The sequence below is a fragment of the Telmatherina bonti genome (assembly GCF_933228915.1).
Source record: "Telmatherina bonti genome assembly, chromosome: 5".
In the NCBI taxonomy this organism is placed as follows: Eukaryota; Metazoa; Chordata; class Actinopteri; order Atheriniformes; family Telmatherinidae; genus Telmatherina; species Telmatherina bonti.
In genome coordinates, this window is record NC_136623.1 from 17766526 (window position 1) to 17793903 (window position 27378).

The 27378-nt window shown below is 42.2% G+C and overlaps 1 protein-coding gene across 1 annotated transcript; it reads right to left on the bottom strand.

Moving 5' to 3' along the window:
• cicb (capicua transcriptional repressor b) lies at positions 1–27378 on the bottom strand (the record flags this gene model as incomplete). Its single annotated transcript, XM_079241198.1, has 20 exons — positions 1–306; positions 390–521; positions 2296–2430; positions 2629–2780; positions 2881–3038; positions 3141–3487; positions 3596–4042; positions 4972–5162; positions 7152–7312; positions 7470–7609; positions 7707–8709; positions 8804–8901; positions 9944–10082; positions 10278–10456; positions 10568–10700; positions 10801–10983; positions 11083–11194; positions 11719–11887; positions 11989–12138; positions 23550–27378. The coding sequence occupies 20 exons, from the start codon at positions 27376–27378 to the stop codon at positions 17–19; spliced, it is 8148 nt and encodes a 2715-aa protein (XP_079097324.1). The 3' UTR covers positions 1–16.

Consider the following 27378-nt stretch of genomic DNA (forward strand, 5'->3'; position numbering starts at 1 on the left):
CATTTCTCCTCATCATTCATCTAGAGGAGTCCTGGGAATCCCGAGGTTCCTCCGGACTCACTTCTGTTTCCTTTTCCATTTCTTCATCCTGTAAGTCTCCACCTCCTCTCCCAGATACATCCCCAGATTGGGAGCCGGAAGGTCCAGGGAGGGTAGCAGCTGAATCGGAGGGGCCTAAACCAGAGGCATCAGAGGGAGTCGCCGTTTGCATGATCTTCTGCCGAACCTCCCTTATCTTCAACTGGAGACAGACTTTGGTGGGAAATATGTCTGAGTATCTAGTCTGGAACGCTGCAGTGGCCTGAGCTGCAAGCAAAAATACCTGCATGAGGAAAACTGCTTGTGTGTAAAATACAAGGTGTGTGTTTATGTGGGTGTTTCTGCAGTACCTGATGGAAAAAAGCCCTGCTCCTGGAACAGCTGCATGACAAGCGCTCTCCTCTGGTCCAGCGTTCGTCGTAGGGAGGAATACGGCACCTTTTCAAACTCCAGTTCTGCCAGGATGTCCTCTCCATCTGTAGCTAGGGAAGCAAGAATCATATCGGTCGGTTTATTCTTCAGCTGACCATCATTATCATTTCTTCTAAGTCAAACAAGAAATTTCTTGTTTGTTTGTTTGTTTAGATAAGGCTTCTAAGGTAAAAACAAAACTTCCTTGCTTTAAACAGGCTCAGGATGGCTGAAGAATACAAAATGCCTTTTTATAGCGTCCTTTCTTCTGTAGTAATTCTTTCTAAAAATGTGAATGTCATGTGCTGCATTTGGTGAAATATATCAACATGTAAAGTATTTAGAAATAGTGAAGTCATTTTTCAGTAAAGCAGCGATTCTCAAAGTAGGGCGATTCTCAAAATGGGCCGTCTGACAGGAGGGGGATCCAGGATTGTGAAAATGTAGCAGAGGAAATTATGTTTTAACAACTCAGGCTCCTGGAAACATTCTGTTCCACAGTCCGGACCAGTTAGTGGCGATAATGCATCTATGTTTTTGCAAAGCACAAAAAAAGATAAAAACAAAAAAGAAGAATTGTGCTTAAGCTTAAGGCACTGCTTAGACTCTTTTCAGACCACAAACAACAAATTGCACTTCCATGGTAACAAGACTGAAGAGGGAGATGGACAGATTGAGAAATTGGTAACTGGGATGAAGGAAGATGGATATATTGTTCTTGGTTTTGCAGTAAATGTGTTAAAAGAAGTTTTTTATATTATACTCCCTCATGTCATTAAGCCACTCCAGTTTCTTTTACTTTTTTTTTTTAAAGATGAAATTCTTTTGATAAAAGGTGAAAACCTGTTAAGTTATCACGAGCAGAAAATGCAGCTCCATAAAAAGACGTTTTAGCCCTGAACTAGAAGAGACTATGAATGATGCCGTGTTGGCCATTGAAAAGCTGAATGAAATAAATCTCCAACGTCAAGTCCTGCACAGTTCCATTTTCTTCAACCTGAACCCACACACCTGTTATAATTACTACATGATCCATTACCAGCGGTTATCTCCTGCAGGCCACCCATCGGTATCCGTAGGTATCCGACATGTTACAGGATTTCAGTTATGAGTCTTGAAGCTGGAGCTCATTTTTGCCATAATACCTGCACTTTTTTGTTATACTTATCAAACTTTGCTGTTTATAGTGATGTAGGAAGCAACCTGGCCAATTACAACTAATTTATTAAATTATTCTTGTATTTATTTATCCATTCTTTTAAAATTTCTCTTATGTATTTTATCAAACCGTTTTAGGGACATTTTGTCTCCACATTGGTTCATCAGCCATCATTTTCTCTATAATTAAAATCACATATTGTATATACTGTGTCTCTATCGGAGGTTAATCATTAAAGGAACAGTTTAAAATGACATTTGTCTGCAAAGTTGCACTTAAAGAACAAATGAACTGGTTGCAAGAGAGAGAACCAGTGATGGCTTCAGATATCTATATAATTATGAATATCATATAGCAGTTGATGCTAAATAAAATCTTAATGACATATTCCAGTATTTTGAACACATTTATTGGTTTCCCACTGGGTGCAGAGTAATGACTAGAAGCAAACAGGAGCTAGCTCTTCATTTCAGCTTTTTATTGTGAAACCTCTGAGATTAAAAGTTTGAGTAAGTCCACTGCGAGGAAAGCAAATACAAATGAAAACTACACAAAGACAAAAAAGAATGCTCCCTTCCTTTTTAAGCCTCTTATTGTCTTTAAATGAAACTATATAATTAATCAGAAACAAATAATAACATATATTAAAAATATGCCCCCTTCCCCCAGGATTTTCCATGTTTTACCTGCTCTGTCAAAGGTGAAGATGTCTCCCTCACACTTGGCGGCACTTTTAGGGGTGTTTGGCTCAGAGCTACAGCTGGAACGTCGCCGACTCTTCCTCTTCGGGGACACTTGTTCATCAGTGGCCGAATCTAAATCTGGAAGCAGATGGGAAATTATTTGAGAACCCAAAATACAAGAAGAGATTTAATTAAAATTGCCATAATTTCAATTGGATCTGATGATTCATTTCATAAAATGTCAAACAGAGCTAGAATTCCAGTCCATCTATTTCAGTCACTTCTACTACAATGCAGTCTGAAAGCATGCCACTGGACCCTAAAAAGCTCTTAAACCTGTTGAGTTCTTCCTTTTGCGACGATAGCTGCCCAGGATGGCGCGAGGTGAAGTGGCCAGGCTCTGCAGGGTGGGTGAAGGCAAAACCTCCTCGGGCCGAAACTCTGGCAGTTCGGCAAAGCGCTCCTCGAAATATACTTCTGAAAGCACCCTGCCAGTCCAACAAGCACACACACACACACAACGTACAGTATATATACACTGTCCATCAATAATTTCTACATGAAAAATTCTCAAAGGTAATGACTCACTTGTCCACAGAGTCGAAGGTCTTCTTGAGTGGTGGTGGGCGGGCTTTGATTTTTTTGGGTGCAGGACCATCTTTGTCAGTCTGTGGGGGTGGCAGAGCAGGCTCTGTGGCTGATGGAGGGGGAAGAGGAGAGGAGGGGAGCGACTCCTTCCATCCAGCCTGCAAAGAGAGTTCAACGCAGGCATTTCATACAAGAAGACAAATGGTATTGTGTGGACTCCAACTACTTACAAGTACTAGAGAGCACGATGATCCTCTCACCTCTTTGGTGGTTGTGCTTTCCCTGTTTCTTGCGTCAGAGGAGTCTGATGTACTAGAGGCCTCCAGGGCTCTGTCAGAGAACGTCAGCTCCTCAGTGGGATGTGTTGATGGAGACCCCGTCTGCCCCGTTGGCTCAGGATCAAAGGAGAAATGACTGTTGGTTGAAGTTTCTCGCTCTCTCTCTTTTTCCTTTTCCCGCTCCTTCTCCCTCTCTCGTTCCCTGTCTTTGTCCCGCTCTCTGTCTTTCCCACGGCCTCCTCCATCATAACTGCCAACGGGGATGTTTGCCACTGTTGCCTTCACTTTCTGTGGGATCCTGACTGGAAGCTGCATTAGTTTGGGTGTACCTGATGTAAACGATAATAAACAGGGAAAAGAAATTAAATAAATAGCAAAAAGGATTTCAAACTAATTGGGACATTTGTGCTTGATGAAAACAGCACAGGCAATCATACCAGGTGCTTGAATCTGAAGGGGAGGACTGCAGGGTCTTATAGACACAGCTGAACCACTAGGAGGTGCAGCTGAGCTGCCACTGCTGATGGTCTGTGTCTGTCTCTCTGGATGTGTCTGCAGTTCTGCCTGCCTGTCATTTTGTCGATCGGCTGATCTGTCTGGAGACAGGTGCCTGTCCACAGGTCTGTCCGGATGTGGCTGGAGGTGCGTGACAGCAGCAGGGGTTGTTGTGTGTTTGGGCAGGATGTGAGGGGAAGCACTTGAAGGGCTAGAGACAGAGTAGACCACACTGGGGGGAACGGCTGCCACAGAGACCACCCCTGTTGCCATGGAAACACTAGTTGATGGAGGGTATATAGCAGTAACTATCTGGCCCCCGGAGCCTGAGGCAGGGGCTGAGGTGGAGGGCTGTGGGGACTGAGCTGTGGCTATAAGCGGTGGCTGACCTGGAAGGAGAAAGAAGAGGAAACTGATCATTTACAAACATTTCACATGACGTGCTCAGAAACTGTGGCTGCATCCTGTAATCCAAACCACTTTAGCTGTCTGGTCATGGGATTAGATGTCCAGAGAGAAGACACATGATGGAGATAGTTTGTAATGGTGCTGTCAGCGATCAGTGAGCCAACAGCTAACACGGACTGACTGGGACACGTCGTAGGGTAAACAAGCTTAAAATATCCAACCATTCTTTATCCAAAGGTATGCGTGTTGGGCATATAAATCAGATTCTATTTTATATACTGAATAAGTAAGTACTGTTGGGTAGTTAATATTTTGTACAGTTACTGGTAAGAGTAGCTAGTTAGCTGCAAAACATAGAAACTTCCAGGAAACCAGGCAGCTTTTTTTTAATACCTCAGGAAGTGGAAGAAGGAAAACCGAACTTAGAGGAATTTATTCTTAAAATGATCAGATTATTTAAAAAAAAAAAAAAATTTTGCAACTGAAAATTGTAATCTGGAAAAATCTTATAACTAAAAATAACTTTTCTTGTAACAAAGTGTAATATTTACAATAAATATGGCAAGTATTGTGGTGCTGAAGTATAAAATACTTTAAATGGAACCATATACGCAAATCACAAGCACCTTAAATTTAGTTTGATCTTTCAGCAATATTATGTACATTACTCAAAAGACAGAAAGGTGGGTTCTGACAGTGTAGTTACAGTCATAAAGTAAGATACATAGAAGTTTCTGCATACTTGTCATCCAAACTTTTCTATTGAATAACTTTTTGTATACTGAGATAGAGAGACTTTATTTAAACAAGTAGATATTTGCAGGGTCATAGTTTACCCATGTGAGTAAAGCTCATTTCTTGAATGTCAGACTTTGTCTATAACCAGAATTCACCTGTCTGAAGTACTGACCTGCAATCAATGGCTGAACCAGTGTCTGTCCAGATGGTGCAATGGCTGTGAACCCAAGTGTTGTCAGGGGTGATGGAACATATGCCGATCCAGGAACTGGTAGAGCTTGCTGGGTAGGGGTAGAGCCAGTTGTTGTGGAGACTAGAGGCAATGTAGAAGGGACCCCTGGAGTTGACTGAACATAGGTGATTCTTGACAGGGGGTCAAGAAATAGAAGAGATTAGACAGGACAAAATGCAGAGAAATATAAAAGACATAAAATAGAGTCACAGGGAGAGCACGCCAGTGTGTGTTTTTTTTTTAAATAGATAAGAGAAAAACAAAAGAAGCTAGGAGTTTTGCAGTGGTGGCAACAGACGACAACGTGTTACAATAGTAAGGCAGACTGCAGACCCAGAACGTAGGGAACAGTGCCATGATCAGAAGGAAAGAGGAAGACAAAAAGAGAAGTGCTGCAGTGAGGGTCAGTTGATGAGTGTGCATCACAGCCAAGTAGCACTATATGACTAGTGCAGTGTGAGGAGCTGAGAGGTAGTGTGGGGGTGGCAGGCAGAGGCAACTCGGGCCACCAGCAGCATGACTAACACATCCAGAATAGAGCTGGGCTGTTACAGTTGCACCCCTGCAGGAATTTGGTTTCTTGGTTTGTTTGTTCACTGTGCTTTAGGAAATTTGGTCTTTTGTGCTATAAAGAAACAGCACAGCTCCTGATGTCTTATCGTACTTATTCCACATCATCAGAAATCATTAGCTGAAGTATGAGAAAAATACAACATATTTGTACAAATTTGAATGCTTTTTCAGTTTTATTTTGTTCTAATATCTACAACAGGGCAAACATACTTCTAAGGAAATCTGCCATTTGTCTTTTGCAGTGTTCCTCATCGCGCGACTCACGAGCCGCATGCGGCTCACCGACTCTTGACTTGGGGCTCGTGAAGCAGCCACTGGCTTTCTGAAAATGCTATCTAAACAAGTCATTATGATCCTCAACGGTGCAGTTCTCTCCACAAACATGAGCTGCAGGCTGCTTGCAAAAACTTTGTCGTAACGGCCCTAACTGGTCCTGTCAGAGTTGCCAGTTATGGCTAATTTCAGCTCCACCGAACTCCGCCAAAGAGAAGCTCCGTCAGTAGCTCTGCATATATATTGAAAAAGAAACACGGACATTTTGGAGCCATTATTGTATTTTCACCATATACTGTTGAAAAAGAATGCCATTACTCCGTGCAATATTTAGGAAAACAGTTCCTTGCTAAAAAGCTGAATGTTACTGATTTGGCAACGTAGCGTGGGAACGCTTTTTTTGGGGGTGGTAGCGGCTCTCCTCTTGTCTTAGTATACTGACTGAGGCTCTTGTTGAATTAACAGTGAGGATCACAAGTCTATTGAAAAACATATTTCAATACTCCAACACCATGAAATGAACCTTTTATCATCTGTCTAATGAGCAAACTTATTATGTAAACTATCTAAAAAACATGCTCTGCATGCTAACATCATCTATTTCAGGATTCAGAATTTCAGTGGGATTATTTACAGGTTAAGTGAAGTTTACACATAATTCTGAAGTAAGCCCAGACATTTTTTTTCATATTGAAGAGCTTCTTCAGTCCATTTGGAATTAAATGTTTCTTTTGCAACAATAAACAAGTAACAGGTCCATTTATTACATTTGTGTCAGCTTATACTGACATATAGTTTGTTTCTAAGTTTTCCTGATATCTGATTTGTAATAATATGGAGTTCATCTGTCTGTGATAGATGTGACTGGCAGGAAAACACAAAACACCACAGATTAACAGAAGCAAGTTAAAGAATATTCAGTATATGTAAAAAAGGAGCAATTATTTGCAACTGCAAAGCATGAACACTTCAAGATATTTCAAATTATATATATATATATATATATATATATATATATATATATATATATATATATATATATATATATAGGGTTAATTGAAAATGTTAGATTTTTCTGTGCAAATAATAATTAACTATGGAACAGAACAAACAAAGCAATTCAGTAATTGCTTATCAGGATAGTTCCACTTTCATAATATTTTTCACATCAGGCCAAACTATCAATTTTTTAAGGATGCTATATGACTATGTTTTTCTCTGTACACAATCTGCAACATAACATAAAGTCTTGCAACAGTTTTGACTTTTGCTACCTTGTAGCAGATTGTGGCAGAAGTACGGCCTGGGAAGGAGCTGATCCTGGTGCTACTACAGCAGCTGTGCCCACTGTTACAGGGAAGGGACTGGAAGGATGCACTGCTCCACCCTGAGGCAGATGGGGCTGGACCACAGGCATGGGAGCTATCTGGATTATCTGGAGAGGACCAGCAAGGAGAAGTCATAAAGGAAAAGAACAAAAATAAATTTGTAAATAGAAACTGAACATTTAATAACTTGCATTTTTATGTCATGTTTCAAGAAAAAAAAAAGTTTTGAAAATTGTCATTGGATCCATTAAAGTGCTCTCTGACCTTGCTTCCAGACTGAGCACCATTCTGGACAGGAAAAGGTGGAGCCACAATGGGAAACTGATGGGCAGGGGCTGGAGCAGTCCGTACTGTTGCCATGGGAACAAGCATTTTACCCTGGAGCACTGGAGACTGTGTTTGCACTGATGTATAAAGACAGAGCGATGGGGGAATGAACAATTTATCAGGAGTTATGACAAAAATTCTAGGTGTATATAGTATACTGTCCAAAACATTTACCTCTAGATCCAGCGCTGACCACACCCACTGCTGGACTAGAATATCCTGTTGGTAAACTTGCACCCTGCTGTTTTCCGTTGGGCAGAGACACGTGTGTTGGTGGAGCTGTAGGTAGGTTGAAGATACTGGTTGGCTGACTGAGCTGCTGAGGTGGACTCTTGGGGTTGGGGTTGGCTGGTAGGGTGGGAAGAATGTACTGAACCTGGGTGATGCCCTTGTTAGTCCCAGGGGGTGCCAGGGTGGAAGCAGGAAGGAACTGGGGCTGAAGCAGGGGCAGGGGCCCATTAGTTTGGCTTTGTTGAGCTGAAACAGCTGTGGAGGGAAGGGGCTGCTGATGGGTTGGCTGAGGCTGAGGAGAGGGAGTGATGAGCTGTACAGCAGATTGTGCAGAAAGAGCTCCTCCTAACACTAAATTAGTCACTACACCACCAGGACCCACACCTGCACCTACAGGATTCGGTGATGATGAAGAGTAGTACCCACCCCCTGCAGCTGCGGCCCCACCTCCTGCTCCTGGTCCAATCAGAAGTTGTGGTTGTTGCTGGGGAGTCAGAGACTTCCTCTCTGGAGGATGCGGGCTAGATGAAGTGCCTCCATCTTTAGGCTTGCTGGCGATGGGAAGAGGTGTGCTGATAACAGGACGCATTACATTGGTCACCACTGTGGAGGCCACCCTCACAGCGCCAATGCCCAGTAGTGGATTTGCTCCAAGCGGACCAACTGCTGAAGATGGAGGCCCTCCAGCTGGACAAGTGGACATGACTGACTGACCAGAAGAGAGAGAAGGGGCTTGCACACTTCCACTGCCTTCACTCCCCAAAGTGTCCTTTCCTTCTCCCTCACCCCTTTCTTTCCTCTTATGGTCTAAAAACCCTACCCCTCCTGATCTCCCCTCGTTGTAGCGCTTACTGGGGTAAGAGGAAAGTGAGACACTCCGGCCATGGGGAGTGTGATGTGAGGATGTGGACGATGCAGAAGAACAGATGACTGGAGCAAAAACTCTCTGAAATCGAGAGCAGACGTGTGTTACAAAGGGAAAAAATACTCAAAAAGACAAACTAACATGTTATCCAACAACTGGAGACAAATTATGTTACCTTCCGATCATTTTCGTCTCCTGAACCAATTTCACTGTCGCTGTCAGTCACCCGCTCCTTACATTTGAGGTCTATTGAGCTGCTGGGATAAGGGTCCTCTGTGGAAAAGCAAAATACACTACAGCTACACTTTACTTTCCTTATAACACTTTTCCTATCTCTGGTCTGGGAGTTTTAATATTCTCGCCTTGCAGTGTTGATGGAATTGAAAAAAGAAAATATTGTTTCCTGTTGTATTTCAATATATTGATCTAACCAGACAGAAACAATGTATAGTTCCTACAAACTGAACTAATCCTATTTGTAGTCTTTTTTTTTCATATACATCTACCTACTGTCAACCTTTTGTAATAATTAACTTTTCAAACGCTCACATGATACATCACAATATTTTACTACAGTAAAATGTACATTTGTTCACCTAAACTCATCAGTGTATTCGTCAACATTAGCTAAGAATAAACACAAGAGTTACACCACAACTGTACAGTCAGAGAAGTTAAAAAGATGCTAAAACTTATAGTCATGTTTTGCTATTATTTACTGTCACAACTAGCCTGAGACTGGCTGACAAATGTAAATTGTTTGAGAACCTTCTAGTTTATTAACAATTTAGAAGGAGATTTTATTATAATAATTATTCTTTTTGTCACAAAAAAACCTTTTGAAGAATGCATCATCCAAACAAAACAGCTGGTGAGAAGAGCAAAGCCATCAATGGCGCCTTTGGCATTTGAAGCCATTCAGCCAAACATGTTTTCTTACTAAAGTAGATTCTGTCACTGTGTGGAAGACAATGAGTGTCAGATATTGTAGATATCAGACTTCGTATTACAAGTCAGAGGCATGTGTCAATCACCTTTTTATAATTGAATGCTCAGAATTACTGTTTAAAACTTAACTTAGTGGCATGGCATATATCTGACACAACTCTATCATGGTCTTTTCAGCAAATCTTTAAAATCCCATATCCCGAAGAAGTCAATAACTGGCTGAATTTAGCCAAATTAAGCTGCAAAGTGTGCTTCTCCATGTTATTTTCAACCAGCAGATGCTTTACATTCACACAGGAAGCAGTAAACAAACACTATCTCTTTAATCTATAGTGGCTTAATGGGTAGAATAGGGCAAATTTCTCACCGATGACATCATCATCCCCTTCCTCCTCACAGATCACCATGCGTTCCTCATCACTGGTCATGTCTTCACTGACCGCCCGTTGAGTCTGTGACACTGGAGGGGCATGGCTCGCAAACTGGCTGCCGCCATCTCCACACATCTGCAAACAGGAAGACAAGTGTTAGTGTGGTCATATCAGTGTCTTTATTTATGACTATATGTACATGTGTGCAACAAAATAATCTGACAGAGGGGACTACTTTTTTCCAGCAACTGAATTAGACATCAAATAGCTTTAGTGATACTTGAAGTCATAGTTACAAACTTTGCTTTCCAGCAAGTAATTCACTTTTACCTGTGCCAGCTCTGCCAGGGCTTGTGTATTAGCCCTGTCGGCTCGATCCAGGCTGTGCATGGCACTTTGAGAGAAGGCTCTGGGACGGGTAAGCTGGCCCACGTGCCCCTCTCCTGTAGTCCTCTCAGACACACCCATCAATCCTGGACCTACACTCTTCAGATCCACAGACTGGGGCTCTATCACAGGGCAAAACAGGACAGTTAAAGGACTAGAAGGATAAAAACAAGTCACATGACAAATGCTATTTATGTGCATGTTACACAATATAAACCACAAGTAAGACAAACCTGTGGATTCAGACATGCTCCTCTCTCGGATTTCTTTGGCCCCAGGGATCCCACGGCCTTCAGAGCTGGACTTCTTTCTGTCTTTGTTGCACCACTTCCAGTCTGGATGAGCTTTAAAGTGGGCCTCTTTGACCTAGTAAAAGAGGAGTAGTTTTAAACATATATATGTGGTCAATTCATTAATCAGGCATAAAAGTGAAAGCAGTTCTCTGACTGCTCATTTATCTTTGTACCTGGAAAGCTAAGTCATGATACTTCTGTTTTTCTTTCGGTCCCAGAGCGTACCACCACTCCCCAAGAATCTTGCTTACTGTCCTGTTGTCCTGGTTTGGGTGCCGCTGGTGCACTAACGCTCGATGGCGCTTACTGAAAATCATAAAAGCATTCATTGGTCGCCGGATATGATCCTTCTCCCTCTGAAAGAGCAAACAAAGAGAGCAGAGACTCATTAGATTACCAATTTCAATCCAAATAACTGACCGTGGCAACGCTGTGAATGGAAGAATAAAAACTACCTTTCCTGGGCTGCTCTTGTCTCCATCTTTGGGCAGCGCACTGAGGGACTGTGTACGTCTCTTTACTGGCGATGTAGAGAGAGGCGGCTCAGGTACGACTCCCGGGAGGAAGCTAAGAGACGCCAAAGAAATCACTCGGACTATAATCTTTACTGCACATTTTACTCAAGGCTGAAGTCCAGGCAGGATTATATATTTTTGTCCACTGTCTGTTTTTTAATAAAATACTAGTTCTGTAATTTACATTTGCCATTATTTACAATAGACATCCAAGTAGCTCCCTTCCCATGAGATAGATCAGCAGATTAATTCAACTGTTTTAATGGCTGACAGCCTGGCGACTTCTTTTTATGTAGTAAGACTGGAGATGGAAGGCTTTTTTTCTTATCTGCTTTGTTCTGGCACTAAGTTCTTATTCTCAAATTAAAGCAAGTATACAGAAAATATCACGCTTCCTAACTGTGTGGGTACACAGCGGGACAAAAAAACCTACTGGGAAAGCTGGCTTGGACACATACTGTACATAACTGTTTAATATAAGGACATTTATAGGGTTAGTGTATGCATTTCTAGTGCCTTCACTTCATTTGTAGTGCCTTCACTAGTAAAATCCATATGAAACAAACATGCTCTTACGGGTCATCAACATCACTTTCAGTTTCACTGTCGGGTCTTTCCCTCTCTACTTCGCCCTTCTCTGGAAGTGTCTCATCAGAGGAAGGGGGAGGCCGGGTTGGGGGACCTCTTTCTACAGTGGGAGGTGCCTCTGCAGGCTCCTGTGAAAGTGCTGCCACACCCTGACATTCTGAGGAATAACAAAAAGAAGACAATAACTTGTACAGGCCAAAATTAGATGGTGAAAACATGTAAAAAATGTCTATAATACCAATAAAATGTATACTCTACCTGTCTTTAAACCAGCTGATTGAGGGTGATTGACTGGGTGCTGGCCCTCTCCTGGATGAGAAGAAGCATCTGATTGGGTGGGTGCCAGAAAGGGGACCAGTGAATGCCAAGGGAATACTGGAACTGATCGGGGCTCTACATTGGTCCACACTGCAGAGGACAGCAATAATGCCATTTAATGTCTATAACTGCACCATATAGTATCCAGCTCAGAGACCACATTCAAAAGAAGCAGGATTTCTCACACTGATTATCAAGAAACGGTTTCCTTATTTGTGGTGTTGCACAGGCTTCAGTAAAGCACCCACACTACAGGTGCATTCTTACTGCTATGGCTAACCTTTCTTAATTTCTCAAAATTAGTTATATTATTTGTGGATGCAAGCAGGTCAAACACAAACTAGGACCCAGCATTATGGTGAAAACAGTGGGAATGTAGCAACAGAGCACTACTAGATTTCATTTAACCATCTACCCAGGGAAGTGGTTAACATCTGGAACTGTAGAGAAGTACCAGTCTTTTTACAATTACAGAGAATAGCTGTGCCGTCACAGCAGACCTCCATCCACTTAACTGGTTAAATCACTCCAAACACAGCAGATATACAAAAAGACTCTGTTCTCAAAAATAGGCAATATGAAGAATAAAACTGTTGCACTGAGTCTCAAACAGAAATGAAAAAATGCAACAGAGCCTATTGTACTTATTTCCATTTTTTAAAATAATTTTATAAATCCGTCTTCATATAACAAAAATATTCCTCTTACTCAAGAAAAGGCTAAACATTACACTACAACTAAAGAATACCTGGGTACTGGTTTATGTTCAAGTTTACATTTAATTTATTATACAAACAGAAACATGTCACATGTACTGACCAAACATGCTTAATCCTTGGCGAAGATACTGAGGATTCTCTGATGAGAACATAGCTGAATGAAATCTCTGACGTGTCTCCAAAAGAGAAAAACGATATGGTCTTTTTTTTTTCTTTGTTTTAGGATGTACAGAAAGGCAGGAAGGGGATCATCTTAAATCCAAAATCTCATGCTGATATTGCTGGAAAGCTCGTAGATGACATGTGCTCAAAGATGTCGGTGCCAGTTTCATCCCCTCAGACTGCAGTCAACATTCACAATTACCACAGCATCACAACCCAGCATGACGAGGATTTCAATCATGTGATGAATAGAGGGATCCTTTTTGCACTTAAATTACAAGAGTTCGGCCCAGATGTCCGGATCACTGATTGCCGCAATACTAAGCAGACGCAGCAATCCCCCAACGAAATCAGTGGACAAAATGTACTATAAACGACTGCAATAAAAAATACCAACTTAAGATGACTTTGTAAGAACGCAAAGGCGTGTAGATGAAACGCTAAAAACATGAAAATCATCGAAGGCAAGGTTCCTCCTCCCTTTGGTCTAATTACCCCCGATGCCCTCTCTCCCTTGTTTGTTTACATTACTACAGCAGTTTGGTCAAGAAGGGGTTAACAAGGCCTCTGGCCCATCCACGGCCTGGGTTAAAACATCCGCCCGGGAACTACGCAGTCTTTCTGGGCCATCTCAAACTGTGCCCTGCGCCACAGTTCAGGTGAGGGTAGGTAGGCTCGGTAGGTAGTAAAAAGCACATAAACCCCCCCCGCCCGACTCAAACAGCTGAGGGGTGGATGTAAGAGAGCCCCGTATCGACAAGGCTGCAATGCTCAGCTCCGGAACCACCAAAACTTGGTGATCTGCCTGTTTTGTTTTTTTCTTGTGGGGGGCAAACTTACTGTTTAAGGTGTTTTTCGTTAACTTTAAGAACAGCTGATTCAATCCAGTAGCCAGAGGGACACAATTTTAGCTGCCCCTCGCAATAACCGGAGCCTCAAGTGCACCGCTCCAAATTGAACCAACCTCTCGGGAACGCCCCTGGTCGTGCACTCGCCGCACAGACACGGGCAAAACAAATGCAAATCTTTTCATCTCTAAACTACAAAAGGCATAATAACATCTATCGACTGTCCAAATAACGAGGACTGTCTGACATGTACAGTACTTAAAAATAACTTGTCCCTCCCATTACATGCTCAAGGAATTGTGATATGCACCTGTATTAAACTTGCAATTAAACTATCAAAAAGAAAATACTAAATCACCTTTGAAAACTAACCATCCGACCCGAGTTTACCAATACAAAACACACATGAGCAGAAGTCGTGATTGTGGTGCATTCATCCATCACCCTGTGCTTAAACAGCCGCTATACATCAGTTTACACCAAAAGAGAGCAACCAGAAAAAAATGCCTCTATAACTACCCAAGGCTTAGAGCTTTACTCACAGACTCGCATTAAAGCAGCTTCTGTCCTACCTGGTAAATCAGGCTACAAACCTGACATAAGCTAGCGACTGATAAGACTACAACCCAGCGATGAAAGCGACCATGGTGAACACTCCTGGCTCCATCAGCGAGGAGAAAAGGGGGCGAATCGGTCTATTTTTCTTCTTATTCTTATCCCCTCCGTCCTCCTCAGACAAGCTTACGAGGCATCAAACAAATAACCAGTTAAAGATGCCAGAATAAAGCCCCAAATGTGACATGGGAGGGGGGCTTTAAAAAGAACCGACGTTTGGTTAAAGCCGTGAGAGATCCGCTCGTCTGCAGCAGGTTAGCTAGCCGCTCCGTACGGACGACGTCGGCGTGCGCGCTGTCCAGTCCGTCTAATTCTCGCAGTTACGGGTGTTGTTTCGGACCAGAAGATTCCTCGTATACCATCCTCGCGTCTCCTAGTTCGCGTTTAAAACCTTATTTTAGTCTAATTCTCTCTCTTGTGAAACCTTAGCCTTTTCTTTCTCTTTCCCTCCCTCTTCCTCTTGTTGTAAACTAGGCTGCTTGTTCCCCCCCCTCCCCGTTCTCGCCCCCCTCCCCTTCTCGTCCTGTCAACCTCGCCCAGGCTTGTCCCGCCCCATTAAGAAGAGTCTATTCGTAATTGGCCAAGGTAGCCACCTGTCATCTGCCCGCCGGGTATTCTGATTGGCCGAATTGTGCGCTGGAATGCCAGTCATATGCAAATTACACCCGGTTTTACAACCATAGATTGTTCTCCCCTCAAAATATTTACTAGTTTAATAAGATCAATGATAAGAAGTAATGCACTCTAAGATATCAATGAAGGAAAAGAACCAGAAATTCAGAAAACGCTTAAAGAGTGTATTTTTAGTGTTTCTAGCCGTAACCTCTTCTCAGAATCGTGTCATTGGTGTAGGAGTCGTAGTAAACCTTGATTGATGTGTGAAACAGCCAATCAAACGCCGACACTCAGATGTAGGCCAACCAATTGCTTAACAGAATTAAAATAAGCTACCTCCCACTTACACATCCTCTGCTCCAGCTTTAATACCTACAGAGACCATCCTAGCAGGTAGGCGCCAGTGTGCCATCTACTGTTTGGCTGCCATGTGAATTAGGTCTTTCTATGCAATCTACACAAGAGCTGAGGGCGATGGGTCAATATAGCATCGCATAAAACTCATTAAACTTGTTATTTGTCTGAGTATATATTATTGCCACCTAGCTCACTGTTTAAAAATCTGTCACATTCGGTGCAAAGATAGCTCCACACCCTCTCTATTGTGTTTTTGCTTTCAGAATTCCTCTAAATGTCGGGAGGCAAGTTATATAATTCTCCACCATTAAAAGCCAAATCAAATTGTGTCCATGTTTATATCTCTCTATCATGAGAATGTCCCTCTGATGGAAAAAATGTATAAATCTTAAGATTAAAAACTCTTAGGGACAATGACAAAACATGAGAATATGGATGGTTAAAATGAGAGGGAAATGGGTGGAACAGACTAGGAGAGGACCAGAGGGTAAAAATAGACAGAGTCATTTTCAGCAGGAGAGGTAGGAAGGGAGGGTGAGATGGGGGATTGAGAGAAAAACAATTTGTGAAAACAGAACTTCTCTTAAAAGGAGGAAGGGTGTGGGGGGGGGGCTTGAGTAAGACAAAGAGAAAGCAAGTAAACGTATCTATGCTACATAACACACGACATACGTAGAAAGACAGAGGGCATGTATGTGCAACGCTGAGGCAAGAAGTCATGCTCAGTCTGACTCATGAAAGAAAAATACAATATTGGGAGGGACTTAATTACCACCACCAGCCTCTCAGTACATCAGGAGTTTTGCTATTTGACCAATAATGTTATGAGAGCCATTGGCAGCTGCCATCATCAGAAGTAAAAAAAGTTAACCCTCTGTGTCCTGAGTTGAACTTTGATTTCTCAACAAAGAATAAACAAAATACTGTCAAAGATATTTATTCAGATCTATGCAACTAACCAGAGAAAAATTATAAATTTAGTAATGTCCCATACAAAAAAAAACTTTGTAAAGTGACCATGCTAGCTTTATCTCTTATAATTTTATCTTTGATGAAGTGTCTCATGCCTTGTAAAAAATATGGAGTGACTGAGGGCTTCTGTGCAGTAGAAAGGCTTGTGTAAGCACCAGAAGAAGAGACAGCGAGAGCAAGAGATTAAGGCTTATCAACTGTGCTGAGCTCTCAACAAGTCAATCCAGCAAATGCAGCATGGTAAAGATTTGGACAGAGTTGGACAGCTTGACACACTGAGTCAAAAGCAAAGAGGGTGAAAGAGGGCAGGGGTGCAGAAGAAGGATTACTGTGGCTGCTTACTGGTTACAACCCTGGATAAGCATTACAAGCCCTTTGAATTGAACTATATTTGACCAATTATTTAGGTAGACTATTGAGTTTAATGTAATCTTTGCATGAAAAGTTATAGACTGATTCAAAGCAAAACAATGTATAGGACCATGTAAGAAAGTATAGGGAAAGAATTTGGACGTCAGCATTACAGCTGAGCAGGTACGGTGAAAAAAACTGATCAATGCATTTGTATGAAGTACCAAAGAGAATGTGAAGACAACATGAGAAGTTGGTGGGAAATGCAAAATTCTAGCTTTATGTCATTTAAAACAGAAATAAGTAATGATGACTGACAATAATACAAGAGAAGGGATGAAGAAAAACAGTCATAGAGAAATTTCCAGTAAGCTAAGTTGCTCTCTGTGTTGGCAGTGTAATATTGGTGTAGGTGTTTTGCAGCTTTTATTAGCTCTTTAGTCTCCTCTTACATACATCATGCTTTTATGTGAGCACAGGCATGCATGCATCTACCCCCCAATTACATCTGTCAAATGCCGCGTGACATTGCACAAGAAACTTTTTTTCCTCCCCTTTACCTACACTGGCGCTATGCAGACGGAGCACCACCTTCGCTCACTCTCCCACCCCTTTTCTCTCATCCCTTAATTCATCTTCCACCCCTGTGCTGTGTTGCTCCCTCCCACAACCCACCATTTGCGCTGTCCAATTATAACTCGATCTACCAGTCCTTTGCAGTTACCATGGCAACAGCTATGTTGGGCACAGGTTCTGATGTCGCCTGTGGTCGTCAGTCTGCCACTGACCACCGTACCAAACAAATAATTTGTTGATGGCTTATGGACACAGACAGGGGTGGTTTTATGGGACACAAATGGGAATTGTTTTAGTTTTTTTTTTGTTTTTTTTTTAAAACAAAAAAAAAACCAAAACAAAACAAAAAACAGTGGCTTTAAATGAGTTTCACTGAAAGTTAAAAACAACACATGCAACTTCATACATCACTCAATGCTGCAAAGTAAACCTTCCTCACTGACAGCTACAGAGGCTAGTTGTCAAAAGCCAAATAAAGACTTTTTATATAAGCTGGCTTCATATGCAGGTAGATTAATGCTCGACACATCGACAAAATTTAGAGGGAAGATGATGTCAAAATACAAACTTGAGACTGGTGTTTGGAGATAAATCGCACAACCAAGTGAATATAAGAATTTGTAATGTCTACTTTTGGCCATCTGGGGGCACTACTAGCCTGCAGATACGTGCCTGATGAAAATCCAGCGCCACAAAACCAGTGTAGAGACCATGGGACTACAAATGCAAGGAGAGGAAAGGAGGAGAGTGGGACCAAGCAGAGAAAAGAGATTCACAAGTACAACACCAACTAGTTCCAAACTTGGGCATATTAGAAGCACATGGAAACTCTGATCTCCTCAGAGCAGTGAATGTTAGCAGACGTTGACCCTGAAAGGGAAACAAAATCTAAATTAGCTTTAACTTTGCATGCAAGTGCTCCAAGTGTTGGAGTCACCTCAGACTGAGAATTCCCACTGCAGCCATGCATTTTGAGGATCTCCTCTAAGTGTGATTCACCCAATAGGAAATTGGATTATCGCTGCACATTACTTTTGTGGTAAGTCTTGAGGGCTTCACATGTGTGCTTTGGTGCCACTCTAGATGGCTGCATGATCCAGATGTGGTTGTTGCCATGGCCAGGGAGGATATGCAGGGCTTTAAGCGTTACGTAAAGCAGGGGCGGGAGGGAGTGGGGATGTTATTCCCGGGTATCCGTATCCGGGTAGACCAGGATGAGAAGAGCCAAGTGGAAAGGAGGAGAGGCGATGGCACTGCAATGCGATGAAGCAAAGGGTTAAAAAACAAAGTGTCACAATTTTAGAAAACAGAAAAATAAATAAAGATGGAATAAAGCAAGAGAAAAAGACGCGTGCAATCGTAAAAAAAAAAAAAAAAAAAAAGTCGATTCACGTGTATTTAGGGGGTGTATGACGTGTTTACTCAGTGTCCTACAAACGGTTATGTGTGTGACAGGAGACAGAGAATTATGCATCCTTCATAATATTGGGGAGTTGCATTGCAAATCTTTCTTTCTGTAATTTCTAACTGTTTCAATATACTGATACTGATGAGCAACACTGAAACTTCTCCTAATTTAAATGTTTTAGGGCATTAAATTATCGTCTGTTAATGAAACAATCATTTCTAATGGTAATAGTGTCTGCAGACGTAAGTAGTATTTAAGAAGCCGGATAGTTTCCCTACGTGTTTATGCAGAGGAAGCTGTAGCTGCTGGTGATCTTTACATGGAAGAACAAATGCACATCAACACTTCAGTGCTGCGCTCACAGAAACTGCAGCGCAAAAAATCCTACAATTACTTTTAATTTACATATAAAGTCAAGTTTGTCATAAATAAAGGTTAATTATAAAGATTTTAATCTTCAAAACTCTCTTCTGGAACTCTTCAGTCGATGAATAATTTAGAGGAAACCCTCCAATCATCCAGGATTGTCTGTTGTCAGGGAATTTTGACTAAAACACCTGAGATGCAGTAAGGAGCCATCAATAACATGTTGGTGTGTAAACACATGTGAGTGCACTGAAGTTCTTCCTTTTTCTCAGGGTAAGGTGATACAAACACACGTGCCGTGCGCTTACACATACACACACACACACATACACACACCCCTACATAAGCGCGTGGGGGCCTATTTCTATCTGCAAATATTCAGTGAATATTCTGTTATGTACAAGCTACATTGGTGTGATGTTTGCTTTGTTGCCATGGCAACAGACGTTTGGAGCTCACACATCATATCCGGTTGTCAGTGATTGACACATTGTTACTCCGTTCTCAGAAACAAATACAAAACCGCACGCAGACACACACATGCAGACACACACACCTCATGCGACACGCATGTGACACTATAAGGAGGGGGGGGTCGTACTTCGTCTTGTCCCAAACAGCTTTCAGCCTCGTTTCTTCAACAGTTTCATATTGTGCTTTGAAGTGCGTCACAATCATCTTAACTCAGTTGGGGGGGCATAGGTTCTGAGCAAATGAAGGAAAACCACGACATATCAGAGTGTATGAGTTAAATTATGCAGCAGAAAGAAGAAAAATAAGTCACAAACGACTTTGTTTTAAATTCAATATAGCGCAAACAGCTTCCCTTTCCTTCATTTCCAGTGGCCTCTGTCTGCATAGACTCAGATCATACACTTCTCTATATGATCTATGTTGCTACAACAAAATTAGTAAGATGACAGATAACCTTTAATTACCTCTCTCTCTAAACTGTGATGTTTGTTGCAGTTGTTTATTTTAGTTCAAATTTCGCTCATGACTACAGAAGCATTCAGTGTTTATTTTATTAAAACCTGTAATTGTCAAGTTGTAGTATTTCAAGAATATTTTTAAAAGAGCAAAATGAAAACATCTAATATTTTCAACTATCTCCAATCCCTGAATAATTCGATGTCATTGCTGAAAATAGGTTAATAAACTGGAGATGATTTCAGCTTAAACATTCCTGAACTTTTCTTTTCTTTTTCTATTCTTTTCTTTTTTCAGCACAGATCAGATCAGAAATTTATCGTGCTGCTGACACTCAACACAAAAGTCCGTACACATACATATAATGTTAATATACTTCAAGGTCATGGAGAATAGTGTTGCGTGAGATTTAGAATGCCAGCTCCTCATTGTGTTATTCAGTTTCCTCAAATATAAAATCAAACAAGATTTTTATGTTCATCTTTATGATTCAATATTTAGACAAAGTTTAACATAACATGAATGAGTATTAAATAATATAAGTAAAGAAAAAAAAACTAGCAGGACATCTTTTTCACAATTGGCCATTTTCATAAGCTGAAACAAACACACAGACACCCACACAAACTTTCCAGCTGCAAACAAACTCAGTCTCTGACTGCATGTCATTGCCCCGCATGCCCTCTTCATATGCACTAAGTGCATGGACTCACATAAACAGGTGCTATTCACTTATTCATTCATTCAAGGTCTTTTCAGTTGCAAAAAAAAAAGAGGAGGGGGGTAATTTGAGGAGAGACCGTACACTCAAAATGACAGCGCTTGCTTCCCTCCCCGGCCCACGTCTCTGACACACTCATGAACATCCACACAGCGATAAGAGCACAAATAGCAAGGGTAAAAGATGTTGTAAATTATTCTGACTAAGACTGTACGTCCACATGTAACAAAACCGAGAAGTAGACTCTTCATTTTCAGCTGACGATGAATAATGTTCTCTCACACACTTGCAAAGACACACTGTATGGTACAGCATATTTCCACAGAGGAGTTTGCAAAAAGAAATTCTTCACACGCCCACACAATCCACTGAAACTCTCAGTATATAACCTACACACAGAGATGCACGTCAGGAATCAACCCACTTCGGTATAGCTGGCTGTGGTGTCTCCTCACACCGTGTTTCACTATAATGTCGCATGAATCACTATAAAATAAACAAACTCATGGCCATGCACACAGCAAGAGTCAGCGGAAAAAGCGTGTTGTGTGAAAGAAAAAGAGTTGCTCGGGTCAGGAAGTCGGCCTCGGACACAAAATGAGCAAATGAATCAGTGAGAGGTTGCATAAAATTCTTAAAACATTATGTCTTTCTATCTGCTTTTGTTTTTCTTTCCGTATAACACCTAATCTAAAACAATATGTATGAAATAGGTTATAACTGGCCTACATATGGTTTATGTAGGCTCTTAGTTTCATACACATATAGGCTTTTAGTTTCAAGTGTTAACTTCTTGTGTTACATGGATTCAAAAATACAAGTCTTAATAACATTATTTCTCTGTTTGTTTTATCTAAAGAACTATATTCTTTTCTTTATTAATTTTCTATTATTACCCCATGCTGTTGTGTCTTGGCAATATGGTGAGGTGTGACTATCACCCCTCATCGTCAGAATTCCTGTCTGTAATGACTGGAAATGTAAGAAGGACTGTCCAACACTGACAAAGCTAATCCTTTATAACATAGGGAGTAATCTCTATAGAAAACAGAAAAAACACCAAAGCAAGCACATCCATGTATATGTTCTCTCTTTTGCATTTCCCCTCACACACATTCTCTGAGATACACACACAGGAAAACAGAGAAATAAATTTTTTTCTTTTTCCATTTGCAATTAATATGGAAAACAAAAATGTATTACTTTCAAGTCTGTATGAATTTAAATGTTTAGAATAAAATGATTAAATATGTATCCCTAAAGTCTATATGATCTACAGTGTGACATGGTTCTCTTCCCAAAATCTTAACACACAAGAAGATCGCTTTCTCTTTTAAGTTGCTGAGATAGATCACTTGAGCCTCAGTGGGTATTGAGAAGTGATTTTAGGGAATATAGTGGTGAATTAGTCATCAGTAGCAGCATTTGAAAAAACCCTAATACTGACCTGATGAATCACAGGTGCTTGTTCCAAGGGCTTACACGGGTCACATGACCAGATTTAACATTTTGTGAGTGTTACCTTCAGACTGGAGTATGCTGTACAGAGAACTGGGAGTAGTCATACGGGACAACAACAAGGTGGCTAGCAGGATCCATTTTCACTGGGCATCAACATAAACAGGTCATGGCAAGTTTATCTGAATTCAAGCTTCTATTAAAATTTGAATGTAAAGTCATATATAACAAAATAAAAAAATATATATATATCCTTTTTGACAGTTAAAAAATATTAAGAATTAGGGTTTAGGATTGTGTGCTCAGCTGAGATTGATTTATTTAATGATTGAGACACAACACAACATAATAACAGCAGGCTGCTTTAAATGATCAGAAAGAAATATGACGTATAGAAAGCAATTACAAAGCAATTATCTTTGCTATTCAAAAACATGCCAATTTGAAATCTGAACTCTTGATCTGTCTGTCTGTGTGTGTGTGTGTGAGTTATTTGAATAAGTTACTTGTGTGTGTGTGTGTGTGTGTGTGTGTGTGTGTGTGTGTGTGTGTGTGTGTGTGTGTGTGTGTGAAAAACCAAACAAAAAGAACAACTCATAAAATTACATTTAAACGTAACTGGGCTGTTTTGTATTTAAATGTTAACCTAATTTGCAGTATCTTAAACTAAATTCCTGATTATTCTCTCTTCTATACTTCTCTGAGGATTTGCCCGCACAATTACTGCATTTCTGTGGATTCTTAGCGTGTGAGCACAAGAATTATTTACATCTTGCTGAAAAATGCTGTTACAAGGCATGTAAAACCTAGTTTCTCAGCCCCAGCTAAGATGACTAATTCAAGTAACACTAACATTTATTGACAAAAAAAACCCTAAAAGAAATCTAATAATTATTAAATACAACTTATATATTTTGTGTGAAAAATTTGCAATTAAATCCTAACAAACGAATAAATTATGTTATGACAATGAAGTGAAATATTCCAAGAGGCTTTAACCCCTTAATGGAAAAAAAAAACCTGCCAGCAGAAACAATACCTCCCACATTTAGTTTCCCAATTGTAAGTCTTTCAAATGAAAAGGGTTTTTTTTAGTTACTTTTTTAATTGTACATTAAAAGGTGCAACTTTAGATGTCCAGCAGGAATTAGGTATGACTTGAATGATCTTTCAAAATATTAACATTTAGCTCTGCAAATAATTATTAAGTTTGAGCTTTGATACATCTTTCCACTGATTTTGCATGAATAAATATCAGTTATCTACATTTTCTGTTTTACAAGATGCATATTTTTGCACATGCTTTCCATTCATTTAATAAATGAAGCTCCTTTTCACCTGATGTGGTCAAAGTCACAAAGCTCACATACAATATACAACCACACAAATGTACCGACGCTCACCTGTGCCAGGACGTCCCATGATGATCTCCTTTCGAGGGACCGGGTGCAGACTTTCCGCTGGCAGGATCAAGGGTAGCAGAGCAGTAGGAGAAGGGTGACAGGGAACTGGCTGCTGGACCTCACCATCAAACCCGGTGCCCCTGCTGTCCTCTCGTTCCCCAGAGCTCTCTGTGCTGCTGGGAGCAGGGGCTGTGACAGTTGTGCTAACGGTAACTGACAGGGTCTGCAGGGAGGTTGCTGGGGTGTCAGTGGGGGGCAGGGATGAAGGTGTTGGGGACACAAGCACAAGAGTTTGGGCCGGGCTTCGCAAGAGGACGGCACTGTTGGGTACAGTGGCTGCAGCAGCATTAATGGGGACGGGAACTTGAAGGCCAGAGACTTGCTGAGGAGTTAGGGGAGTTAGAGCAATGTCTTTAGATGAGATGCTATCTATCCCTCCCTCGTTTCCACATCCTCCTCCTCCTCTTCCCAATGGGGTCTTTGTGAATTTTGCCAGTGGGACTTCGGGATTCCTCACAATTACAGGGGAGTCCCGTAAGGTCCGCAGGGATGCAGGGACCACACAACGAGGCCCACCGTCCGTCGTGAGAGGAGAAGGAGGAGTTGGGGACACCAGCAGAGGAGGAGGGGAGACAGCATTGGAGGATGGGGGCCTGGAAGAGGGGGTGGTTACTCCTTTGGGTCTAGAAAAGGTGGGTGTGTGAGTGTGGGAATGTGAAGCTGGTGTTTGAGGAGACAGAACTCTGACAGAGTTGTTGAGGTCTCCCTGTTCCAGTTCTGTTTTGGGTGTGTAATCATGGTGGTGAGAGGGCAGAGGGGGTGGAAGCGGGGTATCTGCCTTTCTCTTACTGGGACTCATGGGGACTGTGAATGTCAGGTTACTGTGGAAGGAAGGCTGGATGCCCAAAGTGTGTCTCTCCCTTTCTCCTCCTCCAGCTGGGGTTGTTGCCTTACTGCCCCCTCCCCCTCCACCTCCTGTGCCACTGGGTTGCCTGTGCCTCCTGTGTTGCAGGACTGGGGAGGCAGTAATAGGGGAGAAGTTGGCCGGTCTGAAACCAAATAGTGGAGAGGGTGAGGGAGAGGGGGCAGGGGAAAAGGGTGACTGATTGGAGATGGGGGAGAAGGAGGGGGTGCCAGAGCGAGAGCTCCCTAATGAAACAAGCATGGTGGCAGCTTCACACTCATCAAAGTCAAACCGTGATGACAGTTCATGAGGGAGGAGGGAAGGGAGGACCAAACGGGGTCTGGAGTCTCCCCTGCTACTGGTTTCACTGCCCTCTCTGGATGTATCGTCCCATTCAAATTCACTGCTTGCTCTTCCACGAAGGTCAGAAGGTGTGACTGTCCCTGAACTGCTGCCTCCTCCTCCCCTTTCTGCACCTGCTGCCTCCATCTCTTTGGTCCTCATGGACAAGTGTCTAGAACAGTACCCTCGACGCTGAGACTCCTTCATACAACCCTCCCTAGAGCACAGCCTCCTCCACTGCTTTCCATTGAACTTCTTTCGAATACCATTAGGCGTGCATACCACATCACCCTTTTTGTATTTCTGCTGAGCTAGTGACAAAGGAGTCCTGGAACGAGAGGAGGTAGATGAGGATCCCACACTAGACGTGGGTGTAGGAGTTTGAGTGGGAGTGGTCTTGGATGTTGGTAGGTTTGAAGGAGTGTTGTTCACTTCAGTGCCCAGTGAGGCATGGGATGGGGGTGGCTGAGGACTGGCTATGGTAGAGAGATTCTGGGGTGCTAGGCCCCGCACCACAGAAAGGTGGGGAGAGGAAATAGGATAGCCACTGGACTTGGAGATGATATTTCTGTGCTGAGGCACCCCAGGATTTGGTTTTGAACCAATAACATGGCCCATGTTAAGGCGAGATACCTCAACATCTTCTTCCGGAGTAGTTGGCTGTTTTTGTCTTTCTCTGTTGGTGTAGGTATCTCCACATCCATGGGCCGTGATGGCCACAGTGGAGGAATGGTTAGATGGATGTGCACTTTCATAGGTATGCACCCCAGCACTTCCTTCATATGAAAAACTATGACTTAATCTTGCTACACCTCCTAGAATCCCCATTCCAATACTCAACTGGCAGACTTCTCTCTCTACTTCCATTTCCTCCCGACGCTCCCTCTCCTCTCTTTCCCTCTCAAGTTCTCTCTCCTTTGCCCTTCCACCATCTAAATGTGAGACCTCCCAAGGAGGCGTGAGCAATCTCAGGCTCTGTCGAGACACACACACAGCCTGACCATTTACTTTTCCTTTCTCTTTCTTCTCTCCCAATTCACCACCCACAATTTCTCTGTCCTTACTCAGGAGAACATGGTAAGGAAAGGAGACACCGGGATGGGGGTCCACCTGAGCAACAATTCCCTCTCTGTACAACAGAGGACCCCCTTCTTCTCCACCAAATGGCACACACACATGTGTTCCAACTGCCACAGGTGTCAGGCCAGGTGGGGGGGCATCTAAAATTAACTCTACAGTGCTCTCAGCCCCTGGACATGATGTCGCCATTGCTTCACCATGAAAAGGGTATTTAACAAAGGTCTCCTCTCCTTGGAGTTGAACTTCAACAGTACCACCACTCACCCTTCGCACCACCCCTGGTTTAAACACAGGTGACGAGAGGCAGGAGTCTCCATTTCCAGCAGTCTCAGCATTACTTTCCATGTTACTCTTTACTTGGCGAGCCAGCACTCTCTGGTTCTTCATGCCTTTAGCCAGAGCTTCAGTCAGTCCATCTGATAGACTTGCTTCTTTCAGGTGCGAGTTACAGACAAGTGCTTGGTTATGGGAGTTCTGATGAAGGTGTGGTCCTGTTGTTTCTATAACATCCAGGTCAGCTGAATGCTCACTTGCTGAATCAGTAGAGGAGGAACGCACGGATTTTGATGCAACCTCTGATTCATTTTCCCCAGCTTGAGGCTCATTTTTCTGGGAATCTACTTTCCTGAGGGTTTTCTCCTCCATAGAGACACAATGGTTTCCTTCTTTAGCTTTACTGTCCACAGTTAGCACTGATGGCTGATTACCTGAGCAATTATTACTTCTACCGTTACTGCTATTGATATAAGTACTATGGCTCCCAGCACAACCGTTACTACTTGTCATATTGTTAATAGCCTTAGCAGTGTTACCATTACTACTACTATTGATGCTCACATTAGTAGTTTTATTAATGTTTTTACTAATATTGTGATTAATCTTAAAATCATAATTAGTAGCATGCCCACTGTCACTGATTTTGCTATTGATATTGCAGTAACTGTTAAGTATGAGTGCAGGGCTGGAGGTAGGAATGTTTGTCTTGACACTTGCATTATTAGCAAAGTGCTCATATGTATATTTCTTCTTGGGTACACGAGCCTTAAATGTGGCTGTTTTTCTACTGGAAACTGAGCCTAAACAGGGGCTGTGGTTGTTTGTTTGAGGGGCTGCAGGCAAGGAGAGCGGTGCTGGGGCAGAGGCAGGAGATGCTACAGAATCAGTGGGCACGGTACCATTTCCATTTGTGGCCACTATTTTTTCCTTTTCTGTCTTTTCCTCTTCTTTTATTCCTTCATTCTTGTGTGGCTCCACAGGTTTCCTCAGATCAGTAGACTCCTCGCTTGTCTTGGTATTGCTGTTTGTGACTGGTTCCGTGCCAGAGCTGGTAGTTGTGGGTGGGGTGTGTTTGTGTTTGGAAAGATTGTTGGGTGTGTTCTGTGCCGTTTTCTTTACTCTTTTGGGGTCTTTCTCTTGGAGGGGTTGAGGGCCCCCTCTTCTCCTCCCCCCTCTGCCCCTGGTTAACAGGGGAGAACGTCCTCTATTTTTCTTCAATGGTCTCAT